Source organism: Engraulis encrasicolus, chromosome 10 (genome assembly GCF_034702125.1).
Source record: "Engraulis encrasicolus isolate BLACKSEA-1 chromosome 10, IST_EnEncr_1.0, whole genome shotgun sequence".
Lineage (NCBI taxonomy): Eukaryota > Metazoa > Chordata > Actinopteri > Clupeiformes > Engraulidae > Engraulis > Engraulis encrasicolus.
The window spans coordinates 47188854-47201957 of NC_085866.1; the positions used below are offsets into that span (position 1 = coordinate 47188854).

General features: G+C 42.5%; 1 protein-coding gene across 1 annotated transcript in view; it reads left to right on the forward strand.

Moving 5' to 3' along the window:
- LOC134457472 (inactive dipeptidyl peptidase 10) overlaps positions 1-13104 on the forward strand; it is a 74420-nt gene that overhangs the window by 60830 nt on the left and 486 nt on the right. Inside the window, exons 19-24 of the mRNA XM_063209479.1 lie at positions 2063-2129; positions 3817-4011; positions 6041-6095; positions 6878-6977; positions 8808-8866; positions 10169-10241. Coding sequence (XP_063065549.1) covers positions 2063-2129; positions 3817-4011; positions 6041-6095; positions 6878-6977; positions 8808-8866; positions 10169-10241 — 549 coding nt within the window. The remainder of the gene's footprint in view (positions 1-2062; positions 2130-3816; positions 4012-6040; positions 6096-6877; positions 6978-8807; positions 8867-10168; positions 10242-13104) is intronic.

Sequence of the window (13104 nt, forward strand, 5' to 3'; positions counted from 1 at the left end):
CAAGAGAAATCGAACAGAGGAATCTGGAAAAAACTCTGTGGTAATTTCCTTCCCCCTTGTTCCAACAGTTTCCTTGGGAGACGTGAGCCTAATTGAGGGGAAAGCTTTATTACCTTCTCGGGGAAAGAAATCAAGCCAAATTTAACAAGTGTCTAAGTATTGATTGTTGTAGTTGCTTCAAGTTGCTAATGAGCTCCACAGGGAGCAGGAGTTCGGATCCCCACCTCCTCACTTGGTCGCAGGGTCACGTAGAGATGTCACAATGTGTGTGTGTGTGTGTGTGTGTGTGTGTGTGTGTGTGTGTGTGTGTGTGTGTGTGTGTGTGTGTGTGTGTGTGTGTGTGTGTGTGTGTGTGTGTGTGTGTGTGTGCGCAACATGTGTGCATGTGACGCTCATGTAGTGGCCAACACGTGTGTGTGTGTGTGTGTGTGTGTGTGTGTGTGTGTGTGTGTGTGTGTGTGTGTGTGTGTGTGTGTGTGTGTGTGTGTGTGTTTGTACACAACACGTGAGTATGTGACGCTTACGTGTGTGTGTGTGTGTGTGTGAGAGAGAGAGAGACTTGTGTGCCCTTACTGCCTTACATGGTTGGGGATGTGCATGTGTGTGTACAGTGATTGTGTGTGTGTGCGTGCTTGTGCATGTGTGAGTGCGTGTGAGCGTACAGGGACTGTGTGTGTGCAAATATACTAAGGAAATATTGATTAGTCAGTAGAGCATTTAGTATCGCATAGTGTCCCTCTCTGATCTGTATGCATCTTTGACTCTGACAATGTGTGTAATTTGTCAATGTCTGCATGTGTGGTTTTCACGGTTTGTGTAGTAGTGTGAAGGTGTGCGTGTGCGTGTGATGATTTGTGGGTCGGTGTGCTGAGGTGTAGGTATTTTACTCAAGTGTGGGATTGAATGCACATGATTGTGTGTGTGTGTGTGTGTGTGTGAATATGTGTGTGTGTGTGTGTGTGCATGCGCTCGTGCAAGTGTTTTAAGTGCAGGTGGTTTGCTTACGTGTGTGTCTGTGCATGTGTGTGTATGTATGTGTGTGTGTGTGTGCATGCACGTGCGTGTGTGTGTGCGTGCGTGTGTGGATGTATACATCTAGGTGTTGTTTGTGTTAAAACTTGCGGTGCACATGCACATGTGTGTGTGTGTTGCTGTGTGTTTCTAGGTGTGTTTGTGTGTTTCCTTGTGCTCGTGCATGTGTACCCATGGTGCACAGCAGGGATGTGTAGTGTAGTGGTGGGGCTCAGGGGAGCTCATTTAGCCCTGGTTAACAGCCCCTTTGGAGACTGTGGAGACTGCAATGCTGATGAGCCTCCTAAACCACTAGTGTGTGCCTGTGGTCTCAATCAGCATCCCTCCTCTCCTCTCCTCTCCTCTCTTCTCTTCTCTTCTCTTCTCTTCTCTTCTCTTCTCTTCTCTTCTCTTCTCTTCTCTTCTCTTCTCTTCTCTTCTCTTCTCTTCTCTTCTCTTCTCTTCTCCAATCTCTTCTCCTCTCCTCTCCTCTCCTCTCCTCTCCTCTCCTATCCTCTCCTATCCTCTCCTCTCCTATCCTCTTTTATCCTTTCCTCTCCTCTCCTCTCCCCTCCTCTCCTCTAATCTCTTCTCCTCTCCTCTTCTCTAATCTCCTCTCCTCACTTCTCCTCTTTTCTCCTCTCCTGTCCTCTCCTCTCTTCTCTTCTCTTCTCCACTCCTCTCCTCTCCTATCCTCTTTTCTTCTCTCCTCTCCCCTTTCTCCTCTTTTCTCCTCTCCTCTCCTCTCCTCTCTCTCCTCTCCTCACAACAACTCTCCCGTCAGTTGCCTCCTTCTTCCACCGTTTCCTTCTCTCTTCCTCCTTTACATCCTCCCGTCGCACCCTTCTTTTTTACTCCTCTACCCTTCCCTCCTCCACTGTTCCCCACGCTCATTTAATGACAACGACACCACCTCTCTGTTTAATTTCATCCCATCACCTCGCCTCACTTTATTTCTTGTCTTTCTTTCTGTGCTTTAGTGCAATACCTCATCTGACTTTTTTCTGTCTTTCTTATTTTCTCTCTTTCTTTCTTTATTTATTTTCCAAAGATCTTCACGTCAAGCTGGCTCTGCCCCGGGGCTACGAGACAGACCTACTTCCTCTCTTGATCATTGTGTAAGCCAACATCTCCTCTCTTACCCTGTGTGCACCGCATGCATACTGCTGCAACACCACATGGCACTCTGTTTTCCTGATGAATTCAAGTGCGTCAGGGACATATAAAGCTCAGTAACTCACAGCGATACAACAGCTGCAATGAGTCTTGGTACTGCTATTTGTTCTGTTGGTCCATCTGTTGAGGTCCATTTGGTAGGCAAGCAGGGGAGGAGAGCCAGGCCCAGTCATTAGACCAGGTTTGGCATTGGGTCAATGTAAGCTCTACATTGCTGTATGGCCTATAGACACTGCAGGAATTTTAGTACATCTGAGATTGAAGATTTGATTTTCCTGCCTGTGTCAGGTGCACTACCTGGATGTTTGTCTTTGGATTGGTTTTCCTTCAGGTGTTAATTATCTGTATTTAAATTGACAGAAACTTTTTGAAACTTTTTGGAAGAGGTTAAGTTTTCTCTGTTAACTTTCCAACATTTTAGCACATCTAGCATGTAATATCTCACTTTTGCTGAGATGTCCCATTGATTGAATGGGGCACTCTCACTGCTGATAAATGATAGACAGACTGCTGATAAATGATAATGATTGTGCGGCTGTTAATTGTGACAGGTTTGGTTTTCTTTCTTATGCAGTGCAAAGAGCCTGAGATGGAATATCAACAATAAGGCACCTTGGGGGCGCTGTGGCGCAGCGCGCCTAAGCCCCATTTGGGCTTGCATGCCCAATAAGGCACCATTTGTACCCGGGTATTTTGATAAATGTTGATAAACATTTTTCTTCCTTACATTTACCAAAACATCTTCGTACACGCCATCGCTTTTTAAAGTTTTTAGGAAGATTCGCTTTCAGAGGAAAAAACCTCAGTTTGAGTATAAATGAAAGGCACAAATGAAACGAAAGGTCTTCGTTTATCAAAATACTCGGGTATGTATTGAACGGCCCCTAAGCAGGAACAAGCTGTTAATCAAGCTGTTTCTTAGATTGTTGCTATAAAATAGTTAAAATATAAAAGCTCCTTCTTCTATAACAATTTTCTGTTCAAAAGTAGCAGTATAATGAGGAGGAGGATATTCAGTGAGAGGTCATTCTGGTGGAACAAGTCTATTCAAAGTTATTCAAGACACCTATTACTTCACATCACTCTGGTAGGGCTTATTCCACAAGACTGACCACCTTGCTATAAATGATAATTCGAATTTTCCTCCACATATTAATTTCTCTGACAGCCTTTCACATCTTTTGAAGATTGATTGTGTTAATTCTCTGTTATATTAGTTCTATTAATTCTAATTGCAGTATATTTATCTTAATTATAATTCCATCATTCACACGACTCAATTCCAGTATGACAATTTGAATTATTGAGTGATAGTTATTTCTCTCTCTGTCTCTGTCTCTGTCTCTCTTTATCTCTTTCACCCCCCCCTTTTTTCTCTTATAAGTAACATAAAAGTATAAAGAACATAAGAACAAGGAGCTCAATAAAGAACCTTACACCTTACAAGCGTGCGCACGCGCACACACACACACACACACACACACACACACACACACACACACACACACACACACACACACACACACACACACACACACACACACACACACACACACACACACACACACACACTACACTACACTACACTACACACAGCAATTTTGTTCTCTCTCTCTCCCTGTCTCTCAGAGATGGCAGTCCGGGCACCCAGCTGGTGACAGAGGAGTTCTCTCTGGGCTGGCCGCAGGTGTTGACCAGTGTCCACGGGGCCGCGCTGGCCTGGGTGGACGGCAGGAGCAGGGGCGCCAAGGGCCAGAAGACCAACCCCCTGGATGCCCGCAGGCCCGGCTCGCTCAGGATAAAGGACCAGCTGGGCGTAGTCGAGTGAGTTGACATTACCTGTGGTTTTAGTGTGTATGGGCTGCTGTCGCCTAACAGTTAATCTTTGGATTTAGTGGGTTGCCGATCCAATCCGAAGTGCCAACTAATTGTAATGAAATGCATTAATTTGTGTATGTTGTGATGACAGAAGCTACTGTAAGTTAAGTTGTTAGCAGTGTTTATATTACCCTTTGTAAGGAAAGGTATAGAGTGATATTGGAGTGATCCAATAGAGGGATATTGGAGGGATCAATATACTGTGTTGTATTATTGTAAATAGTGTAGTGGAGGGAGCTCAACTCCGGCTGGTCACTGGCCTGGTGGTTAGTATTTGGATCAGAGGGGTTGCAGATTTGAATCTGAAGTGAGTCGCTTTGAATAAAAAGTGTCAGCTAAGTTTAATGAAATTGAATTATTTATGTGGCAGCAGTACCTTGTTTAACTTATGTTAGTTATTAGCAGTGGTTAAATTGCTTTTTGTAAAGGAAAGGCAGCTCTTCTTTTCTGGCATCAGTAAGATCCAGTGGTTAAATTGTTTTTTGTAAAGGAAAGGTAGCTCTTCTTCTCTGGCATCAGTAAGATCTATTGTATTACTGTAAACACTGTGGTGGAAGGAGGTCAATTCTGGCTGGCTGTACAGTATTGCCAAGGTGTGGAGGTGGAGGTGAGCTCAAGAGGCTCTGGCCCGTGGGATTTAAACTATGGCTGTTCAATTGTGTTGTTAGTTTGAGTATGTTGTGTCAGTCTGTCTGTCAGCACCCTCTAAAGCTCTAAGATAATGAAGCTTACCTGCCACCAAAGGATTATCCAACTACGGGTTGACTGCGTCAGTCATGGACTGTTTTTCACGAATCAGTGCAAAATTGGGAGAGATTTGCTGGATTAGAAAACACCATCGCCTCGGTAAGGTATTAACTTAATGGTATAGTGCTAAGTCGGTCAATAACATTAAACTTTGTTGTGCTTACAGTCAAGGACTTCTTTATATCAGGTGCGAGAGTATTGTTTTCTGAGGTTTTTTTGCCCCCCAAATGTTCTACAAAGTCTTTTAGTGCAGAAAAGAACAGAACAATCTGTTACAGAACAATCGGTAGATATCACAACAATTCTCTTTTAGCTGCACTGGTTGTCCACCCTTCTATGAATTAAATATAAAACCCTGCAAACTCCCTTTCTAAGCTCTCCTGCCTTGGTTTCGCCGTATAGCTTTGACCTTTGTATCCCTTTTCGCTCCCTCTGTATCATTCGAGTACTCTGCCCATGATCTGTTCTCTGTATCTCCTACACTAAGCTCTCTTCCTTGGGCAGCAGGCCTTTCAGCAACAGAGCTCTGAAGCTTCAGATTGCCCAGTCCTAAACACTGAGATTCCTCTCCCCTGTGTCCATTTCTCTACACATTACAAGGCTTTTCTGTTTTGTGAACATTTTTAAAACACTTGGTAGGATCAATAATATACTGTACCTTTTTGTGTATAATATGACTATACGAGTACTTCATCAAATTGAAACAGTGAAACACACCTGAATTTTCCTATGGCTCGTAACCACACAAAGTACTTTTGGGGGAACAATTGCCTCCACTACAGAGTAATCAAAGATGAAAACTACTTACTGTGTTAAAGGTGCACTATGTAGGATGGTGGCCAGACCAGTTTTGGCAATCATGCTGCCCATTGAACCTCTGCTGCCTATTGCCAAATGTGATCTTTTCATTCATAGTGACTAAGTAATGAGCTAATATTTACTAGTATGACCAATGTACAGTAGGTTTTGCAACTAGATATGTCTATTTCTGGAAATTCAATAGGATGGACATGGAGAAGATCGAACTTTTCATGTATGAAAAGTGCAGTTTTCCCAGTCCTAATGAATACTTACAATTTGATGGTGGTGGTAAGTATCCTTGAAACAGGTAACATTTGTGAATGGGCAGCATGAATCCTGGAAATAAACTACTAATAATATTACAAAGTGCGCCTTTAAACTGTCAGAGGATTTACCCTGGTGCCATTAATGTGTTTCTGTGTTGCAGGTGGCTGATGCAGTTGCCGTATATTGACAGCAGAAGAGTTGCCATTTATGGGAAGGTATAATTGCCCTCTTGCGGAAAATAGATGATGCTACACAACTGAGCATGATTCAATATGTCAAGACATGTTATAACTTTGTCGTTATCAGAATGGCAATGACTAAGGCGAAATGCGATACAAAGAGATGCGTATGTTATTGAAGTGTACACTGTAATGCTAATTGTAGTAAACATTTGTGGTTTTTTTTTTGTTTTTTTTTAAGATAAACGTTTTCCCCTGCTGGATCGAATCACGTTCTGAGACTACACAAAGCTTTGGAAAATGTCAACATTCACATAGCAGCAGTTCACTAGCTTAGCAATTAAAATGTCCTGTCCTCAGAAGTCTAGTGGGGTTTCCATGAAACATGTGGATGTGAAATTTTAATAGGCAATGTTATGAAAGAGTGCAAATGCTTAAAGTTGTTGAAGTTGTGAAAGTGGAAAAAGAAATCAATGCGCTTGTGGGGGGGATGGATTAAGTCTTCCTTCCTGAAGGGCACAGAATAACTAAAGCTATGACAGAAAAATGAGGTTATTCACATAAATTTGCATTTGATGCCATGCTTTTTTAGCCGGGTACTTAGAGAGTTCCCTTGACAGCTGCATGGTCTGATCCCATTGCTGTGCTCTGCTCCTCCCTCCATTCCCTACTTAATGTGCCTAACACAAACCAGCTAAAAACGCAGAGGATTCACCAATTTTCTGTGGTCAGATTTTGCAGCGCTCATGCGAATGATGAGCTGGGCTGGCAACCCCAGCGATTGGACTTTAATGTCTACTGTCATCTTCCCCCGACAGGCGTTTGGAGGTTATTTGACCCTGAAGATGTTGGCGGGCACCAATCAAGTCTTCAAATGCGGGGTCGCGGTGGCCCCCATTACCGACTTCAAACTCTATAGTAAGCCATCACCCTGTTTCACTCTCTCCCAGTGCTGCTGTTCGGCATACAGACGAGATCTCTCTCTCTCTCTCTCTCTCTCTCTCTCCATCCCACCTGGCCTGACCTTTCGTACCTCTCAGTGTGTCCCAAGAGCACTTGCAATGCAGAGGCCACTATTTCAGTCCAGCAGTGTCTTGATTGGCCCCTGCACCTGCAGTGCAGACCCTCAGGGCAGAAGCATTACACAGACACGCTGCCTGCCATACCAAATGTGGTGGAGTAAGGTGGAGATATATAGTACAGCAGGGGAGGGGAATTATTTTGGTCATACACATTGAGAGTAAAATATTGACCGAAGGCCAGCTGTCGCCGGCAACTTGCCCTTGTCAGTAATAAGAAATAGTGTATGCTGACATAACTTGTCAGTTTTGACAATCCTGCACATTATATTGAAATGTATTTAGATGTAGCCTATGTAATTGGTTAATCTTAAAGTCGAAAGACCCCATTTTAGGTAGTCATTCTCAGAATGTTGAGTGACCGTATGAATTTAGATTTGAAAGTTGTATTTCTTGTAAAAGGCTCTGCGGGCCACATGAACGGCTCAGCGGGCCGCATGTGGCCCCCTGGCCTGAGTTTGCTCACCTATGCAGTACAGCCATCCCAGAACATGCTCTCTTATTCAGAGAAGCTGACGAAGGGGCCAATGGGTCAGTTGCCCTAAGCCCAGGGAGATTGGGAGCCCTGAATTGGGTATTCATTACACTGAGGAGGGGTGTCTTTCGGATGACTTTGCCCTGGGCCTGGCCAAAACTGTCAATGGCCCTGGTATTATTCATAGAATTGCCTTGACTTTGCGCTCTGAGAAGCTATAATTGAATATTGTATTAGGCTGACTAAGGGTTTTAGGGAGCGTTTAGGATGAAACAATTCAGAATTCTACAAGGATGTTGTTTGGTCTCGTACCTCATAAATAAAACAGAAATAGTTTCCAGTGAAGATCGATAATAACTTCTGTCTGTGGTCAACCGAAGTCCTTAAAATAGGCATATAATTTTGGGTTCTTAGAATTGGATTTTAGCAGGGAAAATGAATCAATCAAGTTAACAAAATCTTTATTTCTGAGTGACAAATAATGTTTTCCTCTGGGATGTTTCCTTATACTATTATTCTCTATCATTTGTCCATGAAAACCATAACATCATGAATGAGCATCCTGGTTTCAGAATGTTGATGCCACATATTTTTGTCAGCTATGTATTAAGTCGGAAGATGAGTTTTTAAATGATCAACACTCTTTAGCCAGGTAGAAGTGTCAACCCATTAATGCACACCCTCTATTTATAAGCTTGTTGTTGCCAAATGGTAATGACCAAGTCTTAATCTGTTAGCAATATTCTAATGATGCAGGCAAGCTGAGGTTTTTTTTTCCGCCAACAGTGAGTCGATTGGCTTGTGATCCTATCTGCACCAAGAGAGTAATTAGGTTGGAAGTGTAATCAGGGGATATCAAATACAGCATAATATGCAGTATTGCAGTTTGAGTGCTCCATCCAGGTTGACCATCTCGACTTCTTGTATATTCCAGTTTAACAGTCGTATTAACTGTGTGGTTGTAATACTGTTTGTGGAGTTGTACAGTAACTTCTCCATCCAGGTTGCCCATCTGGGCTACTAGTATCTTCCCGTTTGACAGCCACATTTACTGTGAGGCAGTAAGACAGTTCGTATATATGTATTGGTGGAGTTGTAACTTCTCCATCCAGGTTGCCCATCTGGGCTACTAGTATCTTCATGTTTGACAGGCCCATTTACAGTGTAGTAGTGATGCATATTTCATGTGCACAGGTGCTGCCTTCTCCGAGAGATACCTGGGGCTACCAGATAAGGAGGACCATGCTTATGTGGTAGGTGTACAGCCCCTCCATCTCTGTCTCTCTGTCTCTCTGTCTCTGTCTCTCTCTCTCTCTCTCTCTCTCTCTCTCTCTCTCTCTCTCTCTCTCTCTCTCTCTCTCTCTCACACACACTCTCTCACTCAAAAACCATCTCTCAAAACAACCGCAACACATTCACTACCTGAGCTGGCACGGAGAAACAGACATAAACACAAATACATCAGCCAGACAGTGCTGCCTGGTCACTCATGCATCATCACGGGCAGAAAAAGTTACATAAAAAAACTTTTCTGCTGCAGTTTCAGTTCCTGGGGTTGCTGAGATCAATAACAAAGTGCTCAGTAAGGATTGCTGCATTTCATTCTGAGCAGGGCAGCAACAATGGCAGCAGCATCTGCACCAGAGAATGAATATGGGTTTTGTCATGTGGGGATGCGTGTGCAGGTATTTAATAAGACATGGTCAGCCAATGGTTGGGATGAGTTGTAAGCTACACATTTTTGAGGAGCAATTTAAGCTATTGATTTTGGAAGATAAATACTTTCACTGATCATGCCATAGACCCGCCATTCTTTATGTACAGTAAGGTGGTGAACAAAATAGCACATAGCCGTTTGAAAGTTGGGGTGTGGGCATTTACAGTAGACCTAGTCTAGGTGCCAGATGTGATATGTAATGTTAGAGAGAATTGACGTGTTGCCATTTGTAAAATAATAACATTATTTTGGAGCATGTACCCAGGCCACGCTCTCATAAAATAAGACATAGACCAGATCTGAATGTGTGTTGTTATGATCTGAGATGCACATTGTAGCTTAGTGTAGTGCTGATAATATTGGCATATTATCTATAAATGGGCCAAATGTTATGCAGCTATCAGCCGATACTCTGATTGGTTTGAATCTACGAAATATTGACCCGATATACAGTGTATGTCGGCCTATCAGTGTGTGGCTACACAGATACTCATCTGCACGCACAGAAAAAGGCTATTAGGCCTGCTACTTTTACTACACACACACACACACACATACACACATGCACGTACACGTACACACACACACACACACACACACACACACACACACACACACACACACACACACACACACACACACACACACACACACACACACACACACACACACACACACACAGTACCTTATGTGGCTCGCGCTGCGATTTCACCAATGTCATGGGAGTGACTTATATGGGTCCATAAAGCGAGAGTGCTTCCAAGGCGGCCCCCCCTTTTTACGACGCAGCGAGCCTCATCGTTCACGCTGCTCATGTGAATGCTGTGTCTCTCCACAGGCCGCCTCCTTGCTGGAAGACGTCACCAAATTAAAAGATGAGCAGTTTCTGCTACTGCACGGGACCGCCGACGGTAAGCACCATGACGTAAAAGAAGACGAAATCAATGATTTTTTAATCAGAGGAAAAGGGTTTCTCTGCAATAATAATATGTTACATATCCATTCCGTATATTTCTTGCATATGACCATGCTGAAAGGGGGTAAATGTTTCTGAGAAAGAGCTGGGTTAGGTTTTAATAGCACTTATTCATTTTTTTAGGTGCTTACAGCAGAGAAATGGATTTGCGGCATTGATTTTTGTATCACTGTGCTTGGATATTCCTGCTGTCATTGCTGATAGTGTGTCTACGCTAATGGTTTCATGATCTACTATTGTGATGGCCTTGTCTGCACATCCCTTATATGATTTTTGGGGCGCTTTTCAGCCTTTGTTATGACAAGACAATTTGAGAAGAGACAGGGAAAGTGCAAGATAGAAGCAGGAAAAGAGCAAGCAAGAGAGTTTGGACATGACTCAGGCCAGCCTTGAACCTGGGTCCCCATGGCCAAGCAAGCCCATATGTGGGGTCTAACTGCGCTGCGCCACAGTACCACAGTGCCACCCATCCCTTATGTATAACATCCACATCTTAAAGGGGTATGCCACTATTTTGGGGCTTACTACAGTTAAAATCGTTGGTTTATAAAGGTGCACGGATCCATTGACTTTCACTAGCTTAGCGACATATTCCCTCTTTTAACTTGTCTTAAAGCAAGACAACGCTTAACATGAAAAATAAGACACTTTACCACCTTTATAAACCCTGGCCAACGATTTTAACTGTATTCAGCCCCAAAATAGTGGCATACCCCTTTAACATGATGCAGTTTTTGGGGCCATTTTTGTCAGAGTGGTTAGGGAGTTATGCCGTGTTCAGACGAAGAGCGAACTACGCTGTCTGGTAGCGGGGGTAGCTGAAGAAGTTTCGCCTTGAATTCGCTGTATTCGCTATAGACGCAGCATTGATGTTTGATTTAGCAAACATTAGAAACTTTGGTTTGTTTTACGCCCTGATGAAGACCCAGTGCGGGTTGAAACCGGTTGGCGGTTTTATCTCTGTAACAATGCCCATGGATTAATAAAGGGTTTTTATACTAAGGACAATCCTTGTCGGCCTGTGGAGTTGCCTGAAGTCGGCCCTAGTGCCAACACGCTCTAAATGAAAGGACTTTAGTCTTCTTACTTCAAGAGCACCCACAGTTTGGAGTTTACTAAGTTGGAGAACAAGAGCGCTCAGTCAAACTTTTATGATTATTTTGTCTTTTGATCATAATGTAATGTTGTAGTCAATATGGACCTACACTTTACACTTATAAGTCTTTGAATCGTCAATTATCAGCCTATCGTAACACTTAATGACAGCCATGCGGTCATTAAATGTACCCTGCAGAGCTCATAAGACTCATACTGAAGTGTGACCTTGGCATGACAATCACACTTTTGTAGGTATGCTATGACTGTCACACCATTGAACCTGTAGTGTGTAGTGGCCAGTCCCTGTTTGGTATCTCAAGCTGGACAGCACATTTATGCTGTATATTGAGCTCTCCACAGCATACTTTATTCATCTACCTCTATACTCTCTCACTGATCTTTCCTTCACTGTTACAGTTATATTTTATGGTTTCAAAGTAACATTAATGACATTTTATATCATTTGTCACTATCTAAAATCAACAGCAAATATTCATCAACAATGCATCAAAGTATAAATTCCAATGGCCAATAAAGGAATAAGTAATTTGAATACACAATATTTATCTAGTCAAACAACAACAACAAAAAAATGTACAACCAGTTGTTTTAAAAGCTATTTCTCAGATATCTAGTCCATTGGTGTGACCTGTTTGTCCTTTGGTGTGATACTCCAAAGTGTCACACCATAGGACTTTTACCATCACACCATAGGACTTTTGAGCTTTTGAGTTAATTTAATGCCATGTCGTTGCCAACTGAAATAAAATTTCACCTTTAGTAAAATACATTTGCATACATCAACATAAGAAAAAAATATAAAAAATATACAGTATTGTCATAATGCATTTTATGGCTGTCACGCCAAAGGACTACACAACTAATACATCTTGTGGTAGCAAAACGTAATTGAGAGATTGAAGAACTCTGAGAGAATAAACTAAAATCCACCCTTGCCATTGCCTTCTGAAGGGTCTAAAGTCACAATTTAATTACAGCTGGAGCTTCAGCAATAGATAATTATCCACAGAATTACCCAAAATGTGATGTCACACCACAGGATATTGTTTTCTGTGACAAAGTTTCATGAGTCCACACAGTCTCAGAAAAACAGGAAAAAAATTAAGCATTGCCACTTGCTAAAATAGACACCTTGAAAAACATGCCAGGGTTATTTAGACAAATGACTGAGCTTTGATTATTTATTTAAAAAAATAATACTATGGAAAACCAGGCTTGTGACAATCACACCATAGGACAAATGTGACATTTGATTCAAAATTAAGTATACTCATTTAAACTCTGGATTTATTACACATTACTTTTTCACAACATAGACACTAGCTTAATCATGTAAAACATTGACAATTTTGAAAGCATGAATGTTCTCAATTTTAAGAGCCTGTGACAGCAAAATGTACACGTCACGTCATCTACCCATGAACATTCCAATTGGTTTTCGCCGAACTGCGTCATACCTCATTACCATAAGATAAGATGACTTTTAATTGTTAAAATTCGCTTTGGTCGCTCAGTTCGCTTCGCTCCTGGCGAATTCGCTCTGGTAGCGCTGGTCGCGTGCCCTCCATAGAAAAATAATGATGTCCGTCGCTCCGTTCGCTTCATTCGCTCTTGGTCTGAACACACGGCATTAGACTTTATATCTGGGGATTATTGGTCTGAATCCCATCTGACCTCTC